This window comes from Stegodyphus dumicola, chromosome 2, assembly GCF_044657685.1.
Source record: "Stegodyphus dumicola isolate Sdum_Otavi_A_Nest chromosome 2, ASM4465768v1".
Lineage (NCBI taxonomy): Eukaryota > Metazoa > Arthropoda > Arachnida > Araneae > Eresidae > Stegodyphus > Stegodyphus dumicola.
The window spans coordinates 1,525,350-1,541,528 of NC_140769.1; the positions used below are offsets into that span (position 1 = coordinate 1,525,350).

Genomic DNA, 16,179 nt, shown 5'->3' on the forward strand with positions numbered 1-16,179 from the left:
AGTAATCAATCAACAATTTTATTCCTTGCTTCACTCTGGAATTTTAAGCATTTATATCTGACATAAAAACTCCCCACAGCTTAATGTTACAATTATTAATACAGGTAGACAATTAAATGCTTCAAACGTAGCGCATTCGCATGATCTCGGGAGAAAGTCCGAGACTTTACTTCCATTTACATTTATCGAAATTCTTGCGAAACAATTAATGCACGTTCTCTGTTGCACGCCTCGCCTTCAGTTGCCACATTCAAAATAGAAATTCGTGATTTGATTGAAATAAATCTTCGTTCCACAAACCAAAAAATACACTGTCTGATTTACTTTAACTGTCTGGTACGAAGGATATAAAATATAATAGCTGCAGCTGCAGTTAATTTGCCCTTTTTATAGTATAACTAAATTTTTGAATGCTGATTTAATAACAAGAATAAGAGCCACACAAAATACACAAAAATGCATTTTTAAACTGACCTTGTAGAAATTCTATTATTTATTTTCCATTAAAAATAAAAATCGTAAGTGTGTCTTTCTCTAACTGCATATAAAATTATTGTTAGTTGAACTCATTTATTGGGTGTTTCGCGCTTTGTGCTTGTGTTCTGTATTCACAAATACTGTTTCAATTGAACCATTTTCTTTCGAAATCAAAATTTAATTGTTATAAAATCTTTTCTAGTCTTTTGTTACTTATGCGCAGCCATGACAACGCCCGGCATATATTTAATAGCGTATCATTTTTATGGTTTATGAGAGACTCGGAAAAAGTGTATACATAATTATTAGTATGCTTATTTAAAATATTTGTTTCTTATTTTGAATCTGAGAATTTTTATTACGTTTCTCTCTCAATATATTCTTACATGATTAAAAAATATACATATATATTTTCACAAGACATTTATAATTATTTCATCATTATATTTCTCTCTCAAGTTGGGTGAAATGGAATGCGGTGACCGTGCAAGTTAAAAAAACTGTTTATATAAAATATTTCGCTATTTCGACGCGCTGTTACTTTGTAGACATTTATAAATATTTTTAATTATGACTAAAATACAAAATAAATAAAATAATTTCGCGTTCATAAAATATACTTACTGACAGAGTATAAAAAATTATGTTTATAACAAGTAATCTTGAATAATGGAATTTTCTATTAATATTAAAAGCAAAAATACTTAGACAAGAAGATAATAAAAGACACAACAAAATAAATTTACAAGGTTTTTCATACAATTGCCTCGTATTATTACACAAATGTAAAAATTCCGTTTATAAACAAATCCATTAAAAACGCATATTAAATGAAAACATATCAAATTAAATTTATAGAAATTATTCAGATTTAATCGTCATACTTATTTACTTAGTACTTAATTTCTAACTTACAATGACGTAACGCGACAATTTTGTAGCAAACCTAAATTATTTTAACAAACCCGATTAAAATTAAACGAACTTTCAATGTCTAATCTAATTATTTAACTATCTAGGCCTACAAATCATTAAGCGGATAAATCTAATGAACACTGGGGTTAAATAGATAAATTTTACATCCATATATATATAAATGTATATTCATAATCAAAGTTCAATCCAATGAAGAAATAGCTTAGTATAATAATTCGCAAAATAAAATTCTTAAAAAACTGTGTCCAGGGTGGGAGGCTTCTTTAAACATTCCAAAGCATCAATAAATGAAAGAATAAACACATCATTCAAAGTGACAAGCAAATATTTCACTGTAATGTGCATTTATATCACATCAACGTGAAAAAAGTTTAATGACTGAAACTTCATCAAGAAACCAATGACAATCAATAAATAATGGATGAGTTTTGCTATTACACACTACTTTTAACTTCCTGCCTATTGTTTAAAGTCGTGTTTGTTTGACAGTGAAATTAATGATTATGTTTGAATCAACTATTCCAGAAATTTCAAAAACGATGCGTTCTCCATTTGACAAATATAAATTTTGACCAGAAAACATCAAAACATTTTCAAAGCAGTTTGATAAACGGAAGAATTTGTTTACAAAACTTTGCATTAACACCAAGCCAAATTCAAGTGATTCACAGTAAATGTGTCAGATGAATGTCAGAATTTTGAAAACTAATGCGACAAAAAGAACTGTGAATTAAAATTTCTCGCACTAGAAAAAAGATAACCAAGCGGTTTCGACAGCTCGATGAACTGAGCCGGGGGGGGGGGGACCGTAATCAAAAACCTCAGAGCACAGTCTAACACACAAAAAAAAAAAAAAAAAAAAACTACTGTTAAACGTTTTTTTTTTTTTTTTTTTTTTTTTTTTTTTTTTTTTTTTTTTAATTAAAGGAAGGCAAGAAGAAAAACTATTAATGTCAAAGCATAAAAACATTTCACTTGTTCCCTAAAATAAAAATACTAAAATCTAGTAGCCAGCTCATTAAAATTAAACACAGTACGCACTGTATAATAAAGCTACAGTCAACATCCGATTACGATATAAGGTATTTCCTCCTTCCTTTCCACATGCCTTCCTGGTCTAATTGGAAGTATACTCGATGAGTTTTCGAGAGGTTCAGAGTTCCGAGTCCCGGCGACGGCATTGCCCATTTTTCATATCTCTTGCTTCCCCAGTGGCGCCCGAACTAAAAGGTGCGGACGATAAATCGCCACCACTAAGAATTTGGCAATTCAGTTCTCTAATCCCCAGTCGTCCTTTAAAAGGGGGAGCATATAAGATACTTTCCGCATGCCTTCGTGGTATAATTGGAAGCATACGCGACGCGTAGTCGAAAGGCCCAAGGTTCGACACCCGGCGAAGGCAATGCACATTTTTCACCTCTCCTGCTTCAATAATAATAATAATGACTCTACAATGAAAGGGAATTAATTGGGTCTTGCCCTTAGAAACTTGTTTCGACGGGGAAATTATCACAAATCATCTGGGAAAAACAATTTTGTCTGTTAAAAATACCCCTCCCCCCAAAAAAAATTATTTCGGATAACAAATTATGAGAAATACTGATAACTAAATGATGTCGGAGACATTTTTAGTTTGTTCGTTTCTAATGCTGTTTATACTGATTTAATATGTGCAAATAACTCTAGTGCTGTTTACACTGACTTAATTTGTTCAAATAACTCATTCTTCATATCAAACTTCTTTAAAACTGAGGTGAATTGTTAACAGCGTTTTACTGTTAACAAAACGTGTTCCTAATTTTTTTTAATATCTCTTCAATTAATAAAGATTTAGAATTTAACGTGGAAGTCGGCAGTTAATTCTAAAACATTGCTGAAGAAAGTCCATGCAAGTACAATTACTATTCCATAACCAATCTGGTATTAATGTAACCAACATACAAGTTAACAATTTTTCAAAATTCGCAAACTCTGGCAACCATGCGCATAACCATTCTTTCAGTCAAAACAATGTCACCATTTTCCTATGCGTTCTTTTTGTTGTACTTCTAGTTTCAACTGCTTTCATACACAAATTATGTTATTTTTGTCTCAAAATTAATTTTAAAATACGCACTTGTGGAATTTGGCAACAATGGAAGAGACTGGGGTAAAATTTCTGCAAGAATACAGAATTTTGCCGCAAATTTTCTAAAGGGAACAACGACGAGATGCGTTTGGCGGATAGCCGAGGTTTGCGCGATGCAACTGTCTGTGCAATTCTCTGATGTTTTTTTAAGAGAAAACAGATCACTGTGTACATGGAGAGAAGAACACCACCAAAAAAAATTACAGACAGTAAAGAATATGTTTTATTCTGTAATGATGATACATACTTATTAATTCAAATTTGTATTTTAAATTGCTAAACTTTCGTGTTGTTTATGTTTGCAAACATAGATAGATATTGATACTTTCAATTTGTGACTTTCAATGTGTGATACTTTCAATTTGTGAAAAAAAAAAGTCGCTAAAACCGCAACTTGCAGCCAATAAGTTTTATCTTTTCACCTGTACAAAAAAGTCCCCAAATTGTACAAAGGCTGCTTTAATACGGAAGTACACAATTGTTGCAAGTGAAATCCTGAGAAAATGACTTTTCAAATCATTTATTTAATCTGTACTGAAATAATACAACGTAAGTTTATCATTTACTTTTATAATATCGACAGTAAATGAAATAAATTATGCAGTCAGTTAGCAACAAACATCTGTTGTGAAAGACAATAACTGAAAACTGTCGCCTGGAGACGTCAAAAACACCAGCTATATTTCCAGCTGTAGTTTGTTTACGTTTAAGAAAATGGCGACAAATATTTTTTCATCCTCCAGAAATTGTGGTTATGTGACTCGTAATAAATGAAACACCTAATAAATGCAATAATAATTACGTACCTAATACGATTTGTACTATGCTACAAAATGATTGAAGAAAAGATAGCAACACGTATTTTTATTAGCTAGAAGGAGGGGCAATTGGTATTTCAGCATATAATATGAGCGATATGCCATCTTCTATTAAATGTTATGTTCATCTACCCTCCCCACAGTTTTCAAATAATGAAAGTATGTTTTCGAGGTGGAAGTATCAACTTGGCGCATGATGAGTGTTGTTCTAAGAACCATTGATTTTCGGAGGGCGCTTGCTGTCAGCTAAATAACGGTATATTTTCGCTTTATTGTGTTTATTAGCGTAATATACTGATCACCCACCCGGTATAGTGGTCAGTGACGCTCATTGCTGTACTGAAGAGTCCAAGTTCGAATCTCGCAGAAGCGTATAATGCCGCTGCGGTAAAATACACAGCAAGCCGTGTCCCCTCTCAAGGGGTTGGTCGCAGCATGGAGCACTTCTTACCTTTATGGGTCGCAGAGAGGATGGGAGACCATTGGATCGCCTCCGTTACAACTAGGGTGGAACTGCAGAGTTAGTGCAGAGGGAGTACACCAGAGCGACCAATGGCGAATTTCTGACGTCTTGCCCTCATTTACCAATACCATGGCCTAGAGTACCGAAAATTCCTCATCTTGCTATGATAATGCATGATGATTTACGGTAACAATATATACATCTGTAGTTTAATGATGAACACTTTAAGAAGGATTAAGCATTTCATTTTTGATGTACAGTAAACACGCCGGACAATACACATTTCCAGCCCCCCTTGGTACCAGTGTTGCCAACCCGATAAAAATATTAAAAAAAAAAAAAAAAACATTCACACCGGTGCAGGCACAGTCTGATACAATAAGCTTGGGGTTGCAAGCACACTGTTTTCGGGTCCCTCCCAAATGACTTTCCTCGTAGTTATGAAAGAAAAACAAGGTTATTAGGGGTTAAAAGATGATATAAAAGCTCAACAGCCCAGCCCTGTGAGTCTAGGAGGCCTGCTTATACAGGTTTTGCATAACCAGAGATGATGATCCTTGCATATTTTAGTCAAAGACTGAAACCTGTATGTGTAAGCACACGTGCCTCCGTTATCAGTAAGCAAAGCAAAATGAAAGATTAACTATAACTGTCACTGAATACATTTTCCAATCTGAATTTTCTTAAGCATTTGATGAATTAATTTAAATTTAAACAGTTCCATGAATGTTACGGTTACAAGCATGAAATAATTCGTCAGAAAGAGAAATAAATATAATTTGACATTTCCTCCACGCCTTACACGAAGACATACTGCTTTTTGTTAAAAATTTTGCAATAAACAAAGGCTAAAATTATAAAAATAGGTATTAAAAATTTGAATTTTTAGACAGATTACGTCGTGGGTAAAATCAAAAAATTGTAAAGAATTTTCAAGCTTTATTTAATCGATAAATAATTTACAAATAAATAAATAAAAATTAAAACAAACTAATAAAAATAAATAATTTCGAAAATAAAAACTGAAAGCATACCGTTGAAAAAACATGAAAAAAATTTGCATTAAGTAATAACAAACGAAATTTTTTTTAATAATTTTTAAAGCAAGAAAAATCCCCCCCCTCTTTTTTTAAGCTTCAACTTTGTAGACTAAAACTTTAACATACCAAATATATAAGTTCTAATTCATGAGAAGATTTTACAGAATATTTCTTCATCAGACCCTGGTTTTATCTTTAATCAGGACTTGATGAAGCCCTTCTTAACTGGCAAAGCCTTTCTTAATCAGGCCCTGATTGCAGGTTTCAATTATGAAATCTATGGACAGAGTTTATTCAATATCTATTTCGGTATTTAATAACGAAATAAGTAGACCATAAAAATTACATGGTTATTTGGGGTCTCCACAAGATCCTAAAGCCCAATCTTACAGACTTATGCGGTAGACAATTGGTACAACATTTTTAAAAAGAATACAAAAGACACGAATAATACATTTTTATTTTTAAGCACTAATATTTTTGTACAGCGTTATACTCTTTCACTTAAAAACTACTTCACCTCACATAAAAATTAAAAACCATGTTAGGTTATAAACGGTTTGAAATTTTATTAATTTTTAATGAGTTACTCTCTATATATGGTAATAATTTTTATCGATTTACTTCAGCAGAAGAAAAATGTGTTGGAAAAAAATGCTGGAAAAATTACGGAAATACTTTTAACATTCCGGTTTTTCTCTCGAAAAGTTCGAAATGGAGCTCGAATATATTCAATGTATCATAGAAAAATAAAAAAATACTTAAAGACTAATAATGGTCAATCATACATGATTTAGTAAATTAATAATATAAAATTAAAAATTAACTAATACATAAAATAATTTTAAAACATTAAACTTTCCACTAATTTTCAATACAGTTAAAATTACAGTCAAGATTTGGAAATTTGTCCAGGCTATAGAAATTTAATTAAGATATAATAAGTCCATCATAGTTTTTGAGCATTCAAATTCTAATAAATCGATGGTGACTACTCATTAACATATATTACAACAAACTTTCCTAATATGAAATCTGCAAACCTGAAACATGATCCAAGAGATAGCACAGATTTTAAAACTTAAAAAATAAAAAAAAAAAACTTACCATAGGTCTGTAAGGCAGCGGGCTGAACATTTTAGCAGACGACAGACAACAATAAATTCAGGTGGAATACAAATTCCTCCTTTCGTCGAACAAAAACAATTTAAAAAGAAGACACAAAAATCAAAAAGGATAAAAAATGTTTATATCACAGTTTAAGCTCGGCAGCGATCAGACGATATGACATCGAACACCCAAATTTTCGTAATAATAGAAATATCACAGTTCATATAGTACGAATGGTAATTGTAAGGCACAAATCCTGTAGTCATAACTTTACTAGCACAGACAACTAGAACACAGTGAATAATGAATCAGTGCTGATGATTTCTTCGAAGTAGACATGTCGAAGTCAGTACAACGCATCACAGAATCAGCGGCTGTAACTGCATCCGTGGTGTTCGCTGCCTGCTACTGGTACTACAAAGGAACACCGCCCACTCCGGGAGAATCGCTAGTGCCCTCTGGCGTCGTAGGCGGTGCCACTGGATCGTCTTCTTCCGCGATAGATGACGATTGGGATCGTTCATGCATTGCGTTTTCGACTTGCGCTAACTACGCCTGACTGTTGAACCGTATAAAAACGCAAGGGAAAATTAAAGTACACGCGTATTTTGATTTTCATGTTGCAGAGTGTTTCCGATAGTTTTTACAATATATCTACAACCGACTTTCGTTATAACGTCGCGAACTTTGCCGTCAGGGAAATGAATGTTAAAATACAAGGAGGGAAAAAAGGTCAGATTTTCTACTAAAATAAAAAAGGTTAAAACTTTTTGTAAAATACGCTTTTATTTACAACTTATAATTAATTAATGACCTACAAGAAGAAAAATAAATAATGGCCGATATTTTTCGTTATGTAATTTGATTAATACATTTCGTTATTCAAGAGCCCAAAGCTTTTATTAATCATTCTAATTGAATTTCGTCTAGAGAATAATTTAATCTCTTCTTCCCATTAAACTTTAGCATAAATTATTATTCTACTTTTAGTTTATTAATTATTTTATGAGTTTTTAATAATAGATAATTTTACAAAAACAGTTTTTAATTTTTGTCTCAATGGCACAACTTTATCAAAACAAATTATTCAATTTAAAAATCATTTTTCAACAATGACTAATCATTCCTTTACTTATAACAATTACTTCCGTGAAAGGATCGAAAGCATTTAGCAATTTTGAGGGAAAAAAAAAATAAAATCTATTTTATACTTCATATGAAAGATTTTTTATGTGATGCAAATTCTGAGACTTTTCAGTTTGTTCGTTAAATGAAGATATGTACAATAAGGGGAGGGGGGAATTGTTGTAAATCGAATTTTGAAAAATAAAAAAAAAGGTTCACTACATCAGTGTTTCTCAACCGCCGGTCCGCGGGTCGCACTGGTCCATAAGAAATATTTGCCGGTCCGCGAAATATCCAGCTGTCTGTCCAAAACCCACAGTGTCATCGGCCGCCAACCAATATTATAACAGCACACTAGTTTAGAAAATAATACGATCGATGATGAAAAATATAACAAAGTGGCAACTATGTACCTAATTGCCTTTCATAAATTGCCGTGCCGTACACTTAGTACACCAGTTAGTGTGCCACTGTCTGCCTTGAGTATCGCTGATTACTTAACGTAACATCTATCGTAGTGTTTAACACGTTGAGCGCCACGTCAGCCATCTGTGGCTGACACTAGACTTTACGTTTAGGCCACGTCGACCGCCACTGGCTGACAGCGAGTAACATGATATATAACTATAAAATTTACTCTATTTTATGGAAGTACAGAAAATTTATTTGAAATTTATTTAATTTTGATTCATTACAGGATTAATGGATTTCATTGAAACACGGTAAACATAAAAACGGTTCTCCATCACAGCTATTACAAAATGTGACAGCTCTCTTAGTCTTTTTTTCTGCCCATTACTCTACTAGATTCTGTTCCATTATCATAACATAATTTACAATATTTCCGTTTTTCAGAGGCTTTTCCCGCTTTTCTTTGCAGTTTACGTTGTCATTTTTTAGATGTTCTTGCATTTCTGTTCGATGGAATGTCTTCTTTTTCACAACTTGTAAGGGATAGCGCTAATTCTTTCCGGAATTCAGTAATGCTAATTTTCTGCTTCGTAATATCTTTGTATAGAATGTAACTATTTACAAAACAGACTTGGCGCGTAACGTGTTGAATGAATGCCTATAGGAATCCCGTCCCGAACGTAAAATATTTTCTGCTGCGATAAGAATCACTGGCCCTACAATACCAGCGCTTTTAAGTGGCGCGCGTGGCCTGAACGGGATTGCCTAAGAAATACTTGTGGCGCTCAACGTGTTAAGGCGTCTTAAGGTTAAGTTTCGCTTTTTATCTTGCTTACATTCTTCTGTACGCTTGGACAACTAAAAACTGTACATCAGCGTAAGTTTTTAATAACTACTGAATTTAATACTGTGCTATAACTACTATTTCTTTAGGTAGATTAAAAATCAATAAACAGGATGAGTAAGAAGGGAACGAAAGGCACATTACTAAATTTCGTGCAAAGAAAGGATTCTCCAAAGCCAGTATATGATAATCAATATATGATATCAGTATATGATAATTATACTGTAATAATTACAATATTTACTTACCTTTATATTTAAATATGATTGCAGACAAATGGTATTAAGACTATTACAATTAACTTATGTAGTAATTTTTGAATACCCTTTCCTTTACCTCCCCTCAAAAAACCTCAAAAAGTGTTTTTTGAGGGGAGGGAGGGGAAAAAAAACACCGGTCCTCGGACCAAAAAAGGTTGAGAAGCACTGCACTTCATTATATTATCACCCACAAACAGTTATGTGTGCTGTATTTTTCACTCATTCAAGATCAGCTCTGAAAACATTACTATTCTCCATCAAATTCTTTAGATTAGCAGTATTCGCGCCTTTAGGAAGTGTTTTTCATAATAACTGAAAATTTCAAATCTTTATAACAGGAACAATTTTAGATGTTAGAATTTTAAAGTCCCATAAAAGAATATAAAGCAATAAAATTAAGAATATCAACTTTTAAAATGAATTGCATATATAAACTTCTGAAAAGAAAATAAATAAATAAATAAAAATCAGGTGGTAGATTTCATTAGGGCGCAATAATATCAAAATCTTGAAACTATGTTTCCTAGCCATTCCCAGGGAAAAGCTTTTCTGTTTCCCATTGCAGAATTTTTTTTTTTTTTTTTTTAGTATACAAAATCATTCAATTAATATTTTTTTAAATCCTTCTTGTTTTTGAAGAAAGCGAAGAGTTGGCTCTTTAATCTGGAATTTTTCAAAATTCTGTAGCTGTTGAAATTTTAAAATTACAAACGTCAAATAGTCGAAAAAAATCGAGCGATATTCGAAAAGTCTCCAAGAAACGATGTTAAATATTTGACAAAAATTTCATTTATAAGATTTTTTTCCACTCTTGTAAATTTCAAAGTTAATTTCATATACTTTATTCGTTAAATAAAGATATGTGCGAAAAATCGTGTCAACCTTCAATTTCAAAGACTATAAATTGAATTTTAAAATCGTTCCAACATATGGCACTGTCATTGACACACAGTGTACGTGTACAAAATTTGACAACAATAACCTATCAAGAATAAGGTTAAAAACTGATAACAAACTTTAATAAACGATAACAAACCAATATTATAAAGAGACTAAGCTCTACTCACCGAATTATTCAAAATACTTATATTTTTACGTTTCGCTAGTTCAGGGATGGTCATCCCGCGGCACGTGTGGCATGGCGGAGTTTCAACAGTGGTACGCGAAGATTTATTGAAAAATTAAAAGATTTGAAAAAAATAATAATATCGTCTTTATCAACTCCGTCGACAGACGAATACATAAACACTTTAGAATAAATATAATAATTCCACAGGGAACTTATTTCAGCTGCAAGTGATCCAAATTATATTGAATTTTGGAAATTTGTACCAACAAGCACTTTTCCAAATTACATGATTTAGCTGTCAGATATTGTTGTAGATGTTTGTGAACAAATGTTTTCTATTATGAACATAATAAAATCAAAATATCGAACTGATATGCACATAAAACACCTAATTTTGTTAGCATCCTGATATAGATAGATGACTTAAGAAAAAACTACATATTCAAAAACCACATTAATTAAATACTAACTGTTTAATAGGTATTTCGAATTAAATGTTTCAATTGATTAGCCCGAAGGGCGTTAGCCCAGAAGGGCTATTAATTTCGTCTTGCCGTTTGGTGTTCATTCACTATAAACGGCTAATCATTTTTTAAATTGTTGCCACTCTTTAAAGAGATTAAATAATAAAAAATCTGCCTAAATGCATTATGTTTCTCGCATTGTGATAAAACAATGGTACCTAGAGCCATCTAATTCTGAATAACGTACGTCTCCACCCGAATATGGGCATCTGGAAGCCCGGATTTGGAATTTGTTTTATTATCTATTTCATATTTTGTAAAGCATTTATGACTTTTTGATTAACACATTCAACGATTTCAAAGCAAGCCATGGCAATACTGCACGAGAAGGAAAAAAAAAAAAGAAAAAGAAAAACATTTCATTTTCATCTCCAGCGCGCGAGAATTCAGAAAGTCTAAAGATATGCTCTTTTAAACATTTTATGATATTGCTGCTGAATTTAATTTTATGGTTCAAGTGCAAACGTGAAGAACGTGATATTTAATAAATAAATGTAACACACAAAATGTTAAAAAAACTCCGCTTTGGGAGTAATATAAAATCTGAAAGCTTTCAATTTATTATTATTATTATTATTATTAGAAGTATTATTATTATTATTTTATACATATTCTGACTGACTGTACCTTTAAAAATGTTTATTTAATCCTAGTTTGTACGTTGGTTTTATTTATTATTTTTTAAATGTCCACTACTCAGACTTACATAAAAAAATGTGCTATTTCCGTAAAAAAACCCATAATCAGCCTATAAATAATTACTTTATCACCTTTTCATGTTTTTTAGTATGTTGGAAAAACCGGCAGTGACAAGCATAACTTTTTTTTTTTTTTTACTTTTCAGATGGTGGCACTCTTCCCAAAAAGGTCTGCCATGCCAACCCTGCGTTTGATAAATGTTTCTCAAATCCTTTAACCTCGAACCTGCGCACATATAACTGCGGTTTACCGCAATTTACTAGAGCGTGTAATAGTAATCAAATAGTATATAAAAATTAACAGTAATTAAATATATAATAATTATTAACAATTACTTAATAATTAAAATTAAATATTCGTAGCCGTATAACAAAAGAGAAACTCGGAAATCTTTGATTTACTGCTTATGCTAGTAGCCAATCATCTACGTCAGGAATTCTGAAACTACACAATATATACAACTGTTGGTACATTACATTATTTTAGGTGGTACACTTTTTACACAAAGTATTTAAATGAATGTAAAATGGCGCCCCTTTTGTTACATAAATGATGGTATGACAGTATTCTTATTTATGTGGTACAATATTGTTACGTTCTTTTTTTTTTTTTTTTTCCTCTGATACCAGTTGTTACGTTATTTTCTTCCTTCACGTTCGTACGGGGTTCGTAGATTTGGAGTGAATAGAAACAACTTTATTTACCAATATTAATCAGGACAGCTCCAAAATACTTTTACAGTCGTCGAAGATGTACTATACACTCGCTGGAACAATCAGCGACACAGCCTTTAGGCTATCACGGTGAAGACAGCTTCACTGCAAAGCACCAGAGTACAACTTCTGATTCTGCTCGGTCGTTCTCGGAAGTCCACGTATTCTCGAGATTCTTCACGCTACAACTCACGATGCGCTCGACAACACACAGAGCACAGCTCCCGACTCTTCGGTTCAGTCGTTCCTGGAGCTCAACATGCTGACTCGACGATGCACTAAGCGCGATACATTACGAGACTCTTTCGGTGCATTCGACGACCCACTCGGCACTCGCTGCCCAGCTGTCAACTCGATCGACTCCACAGGTATTGACTCGCTAGACGACACAACAACTCGATACTAACTAACTCGCACTCTAGAAGAGGCACACACACACTCGCCCTCTTGATGAAGCACATACACACTATCTGACTGCGGTAAGAATTCGTTCCAGAAGGTTTTCCATCCGTCCATGGTACCTCGCCTATTTTGTTGCCAAATGGGCGATTTCTCGCCAAATGTGATAACTTTGCCTTCCCTTGCCATTTTATGGCAACACTAAAACTGCTTTGCAGGGAAGCTATCTTACCGCGCCTGGACATTTCGTAACAATATTTTAAACGTTTGAGAACCCCTGATCTACGTGTAAGACAAATGTTGCCATTGCGCAAAATGTAAAGTCTTTAATATATGTTTAACGCGATCTCAGAGTGTTTAATTGGTAACATACAAATTCTTTAATTTGCCTTTCAATTTTAGTCGGTTGGTAACATAAAAAAATCTTTAATTTGGCTTACAGTTTTAATGAACATTCAGTTGCGTAACAAATCCAGCGATTCAAAAACCTTTTTTAATAGTTTATTTTTTTTTTCACTTTTTAAGTAATGTATTTTATTCACGTTAACTATTTAATTTCTAACAATTTTTATCAATATTCGAAGCTTTTTGCAATTAATAAGAAAAGTTTCTTACTCCTTGCATTGTGATTCTGGTATAAAATCGCTTAATCTTTCTCGTAGAGAAATCAAGTTAAAAATATTGTTACCTCTTCCATTTTTTTAAAAAATCGATTATTAAGTTTGCAGTCTTAAAATCTGTTTTTGCGGATCGGATATAAAACTTCAGAGAAAATAGTTTATAGTGGTTTCGAAGCATATGTATTGCTTTCAGTCCTTCACAAACCAGTTTTGCTAATGCAAAGTCCGAGTTTTACATTGTTACGAAACGTACAGGCGTGGTAAGATAGCTTCCCAGCAAAGCAGTTTCAGGGTTGCCACATTTGGCGAAAAATTTGGCGCTATACCATGGACGGATGGAGGAACGAGTTCTTACCAGTTTAGCCCAGAATGTTCTCGAACACAAGCAGAAAGCTATATAAACACTGCTGGTCCGCAGTCAGTTAGTGTGTGTGCCTCGTCTAGCGAGCTGATAGTCAGTCATTGAGCGAGTGTCTCGAAGTCTAGCGCCGAGTTGGTCGTCGAGTACATCGAGAGAGTCTTTTAGTGCATCGCGAATTAGTGCATCGTCGGTGGTGTGGTGTGGTGTATTTAATTATGGCAAAGCACACTAGGCCTATCTGCCTAAGGGAAGAGATGCCTTCGTGGAGGACTTTCTAAGGGAAACTGGCTCGTATACTCGTTACACATGGGGAAAACCACGAAAACACCCATGCAGCCAGCCCGTTCGCGGGATTTGAACCTCGGACCGAACAGTGTTCAGCGACTTTACCGCTCGGCCGCTGGTGGGCCATCGTGCATTGTCGAGTTTTTCTTAGACTGTGCTGAGTCGAGAGCTATACTCTTATGTATCGTCGAGTGCATCGCGTGGAGAGTCTCGAGAGTACGTGAAGTTCCGAGAACGACGAAGCAGAGTTGAGAGCTGTACTCTAGTGCTTTGCCGTGAAGCTGTCTCCACCGTTATTGCCTGGCAGTGCGAAGGCTGTGTTGCTGATCGTGTCAGTGTGTTTATAGTAGTTCATCGACAATTGTAAAACGTGTTTTGGAGCTGTCCTGACAATACTGGTAAATAAAGTGTGTTTCGATACTTCATCAAGTGTCGTCGTTATTCGCTCCAAATCTACGAACCCCGTACGAACGTGAAGGAAGAAAATAACGTAACAATATAAAATGCAATAATGCAGTAGGTGAGTTAAGGATTCGAAAACCAGCTAGATGTATATTTTTAAGATCAGAAAAAGGAGAAGAAAAGCTTTCAGACGTGCCGCTGATTTAAACACATAATTTTACTTTCGTAATAGAACAAGCATACGCATAAACAGATTCTCGTAGCATTATTTACGTGTGCGAGATGCACTCCACAATTTTGTCCAGCTTACATGTTTCTCTTTGGGTACCAGGAGAACTACAAGCTGACGAGGTCGTCACAGAAGTAGTACAGCCGGTAAGGAGACTGATAGTACCGCTAGATCATCCAAAAGCAGATATCCGGGCAAAAACAAATGAATTATTGAGATAGACCTGTCTCTCCAAGATCACCTTCTGGTCATTATAGGCTTCGTTTCCAGCCCTATTCGGAAATACCATCAAGATTACCAGGTACTTACACTGCCAGGAATACAGGCGTATGAGTAGAACATGTTCGTACATTATACAACACTTTCATACATCACCTTGCGTTAAGTCTGAACAGAACCATCTATCGGAAGAATTTAATGAAGAGACAAAAACCTGCGTTAACTGCAAGAACTCAAACACCACCAGAAGTAATGATTTCTCTATAAATCATCAACCTAGTGCTACAGAATGTCATACATTCAAGAACTCTCTACAGCAAGTCAGGGACAGTTTATAGAATCTCATCACACGGCCTTATCATTTCAGCAATCTTTGCGAGTACTAGCTTGCATGCAGTTCAACCTATAGAGATCCAGAGCAAGCACACTTAACATCATGCAGATCATGATACACATGAAAGCAGATCTGTTAATGATTTAAAACCCTTTACCGCATAGTTGCCCAGCAGGCATTATCTAAGAAGAACGTCTCTCGTCAACCCTTCTCCGAAGTACTAAGCATGCAGCCACAGTAGTGCTAGAAGCATGCTCGCAAAAGCTGGCAGTCACTTCGGTCTGCTTCCCGTCGAGTGAAGAGATGAAAATACTCATTAGAGAATTGGAAAGCAGACTCTCCTTTTCAGTCACTCATGCTATCATATGTGGTGATTTCAAAGTCACGAGTTCCTTTTAGATAGCCAGAACAAAGAACGCCAAAGCCAGCCCAGTGATTAATCTTGTGGCCACTGTTTCAAATTAATGCTACAGATTCGCTGCCAACCTTCTAGACTACACGCTCGGAAAGATAGCAAGATCTCACTAGCACCATGGCCCAGATAGTTCTATACAATCAGAACTTCAGCGTAAAGGATATCTCGATACTAAGCGATCATCGACTGATCTCCTACAAATTTGACATGCTAATTAGCTACGTTATCAAGAAACAATATAAAACAATCTATGATAGACATTCGAAAATTTTCGCGGGCAGGCTACTTATGATCAGTA

The 16,179-nt window shown here is 34.2% G+C and overlaps 1 protein-coding gene across 2 annotated transcripts in view; it reads right to left on the reverse strand.

Moving 5' to 3' along the window:
- LOC118204059 (uncharacterized) overlaps positions 1-16,179 on the reverse strand; it is a 126,509-nt gene that overhangs the window by 87,385 nt on the left and 22,945 nt on the right. The window contains exon 1 of one of the 2 annotated variants that reach the window (XM_085810384.1): positions 6,970-7,401. The exons of the other annotated variant lie outside the window; for it this stretch is intronic. Coding sequence (XP_085666510.1) covers positions 6,970-6,999 — 30 coding nt within the window. The 5' untranslated portion in view covers positions 7,000-7,401. Of the gene's footprint in view, positions 1-6,969; positions 7,402-16,179 lie in introns of those variants that run through there. 2 annotated transcript variants of the gene reach the window in all.